The 1738-nt window shown below is 28.6% G+C and overlaps 1 protein-coding gene across 1 annotated transcript; it reads left to right on the forward strand.

Annotated features, from left to right (window-relative positions):
* Nucleotides 1–484: 484 nt before the first annotated feature.
* LOC124917994 lies at nucleotides 485–1268 on the forward strand. Its single transcript, XM_047458261.1, has one exon. The coding sequence runs from the start codon at nucleotides 542–544 to the stop codon at nucleotides 1046–1048; it is 507 nt and encodes a 168-aa protein (XP_047314217.1). The 5' UTR covers nucleotides 485–541; the 3' UTR covers nucleotides 1049–1268.
* The last annotated feature ends 470 nt before the right edge of the window (nucleotides 1269–1738 follow it).

Here is a 1738-nt window from a genome sequence, read left to right on the forward strand (position 1 = left end):
TAAAAATAATCTTAAATAACCAAGATCAAACAAAAATATGGATTAAAATTTGATTCACTCTATAATATCAAACAAGTCTCTTGATTTAGTAATGATAAGTTAAAATAATTTTTACAAACAAACAACTAATTTTTTTTCTCTATTTGTGAAAATTGAATCCGTGATATTTTAGCTTCTTGTTACACAAAACTTTTGTGTGGGTTATTAAAAATAACCATTCAAATAACAAAAACTAATAAGTTAAATCAAACAAGCCTTATATACAAATAACGTTTAGAATTAGCCAACAATATTTCAAAAAAAAATAAAAGAAAAGAAACGGACACGTCAATAATAATAAAGCAAGTAAATATTATAGAGAGAGAAAAATAAAAAAAAATAAAAAAATAAAAAAAGAAACCGTGATGGGTCTAAGTATTCTTATCCCACGCGCCTCCCTTTTCTCTCTCTATATTTTCTCTCACTATATAATCCAACCTCCACGCCATTCTCACCACCACCACCATTAACAACTTGATTTCAATTTCACAAATCTTCAAAAATGGAAGAAGAAACGATTCAAAAGAAACGATTCCGCACCGATTCCGACGAGTTAGATCTTGACTCACCAGAAGTTAAGCGTCTCAGAGACGATCTCCTCAACGATTCCGATCCATCAACAACAACTCCAGAAGATCTAGATTCATTCATGAAAACCTTCCAGCAAGAGATCTCCGCTTCTCCACCGCCACCGCCACAGACGGATCTAGGTTATCTTCTAGAAGCTTCCGACGATGAACTCGGTTTACCTCCTTCTACTTCATTAACACCGGTGAGAGAACAGGAGAAGGAACAACCGGAGAGAATTGAATTATTCAGTGAGTTATGGAAGTTAGATGATGAGTTTCTGAGTTACGATTCGTTCGATTTTGGAATCGGACAAGAGGATGATCATAATAATTACGTTGCTTTGGATGGATTGTTTGATTACTCTGATTTTGCCGTTGGATCGTCGTCGTCGGATGCGGCTGAGTTATTAGTGAGGCCGGAAACTTTGCCGGCGCAGTAGTCTGATGGTCGCCGGAAACCTTGCCGGCGCACAGAATATCTGGAAAAAAAATGATGTAAAGTTGTTTTGATTTATTTATTATTAAAAAAGATGGAGAGGTTAGTTAATAGTTTTTATAATTATAATTAATCATTAATTACATTTATTTAAATTTAAAAAAAAAGTTAATTTAATCTTCTCCTTTTGACATTTTATGATAATAAAGAGGGACAATTTAAAAGTTGCAGTTTTTATGATTTATTTCTTGATTATGTTAATTTTTTTGAGAATATAATATAAAAAAAAAACTAAATATTATTGCAATTCGGTTTAATAAATTGATAACTTTTAAAACTGTTAAAGATAAATTTTAATAGTTTTGTAAATAAATTTATAATGTATTTTCATTTAGATTTGATCTAATTTTAGATCTAGAATGTATTTTAAAATAGATTTATTTTTCTATAGGTGTAAGTTTTTTATTTTATTTTTTATCATAATAATATAGATTTTGAAAATTGTAATAAGGCAAAAATAACTTAATTAATAAATAAAAAAATTAATATAAAAATATAGTATAATCTAACCCACTATCCTTCAAGATTTCTACTGGATGTATTGTCCTGTTTGGAAACCTAAAATAATAATTATTTATTTTAAAATTAATTTACTTTTAATATCTTATTGTGATATAGATTTAAATGAAATAAT

Source organism: Impatiens glandulifera, unplaced genomic scaffold (genome assembly GCF_907164915.1).
Source record: "Impatiens glandulifera unplaced genomic scaffold, dImpGla2.1, whole genome shotgun sequence".
In the NCBI taxonomy this organism is placed as follows: domain Eukaryota; kingdom Viridiplantae; phylum Streptophyta; class Magnoliopsida; order Ericales; family Balsaminaceae; genus Impatiens; species Impatiens glandulifera.

Coding starts and splice junctions, on each gene's coding strand:
- LOC124917994 (XM_047458261.1), top strand. CDS start 542: ATGGAAGAAGAAACGATTCAAAAGAAACGATTCCGCACCGATTCCGAC.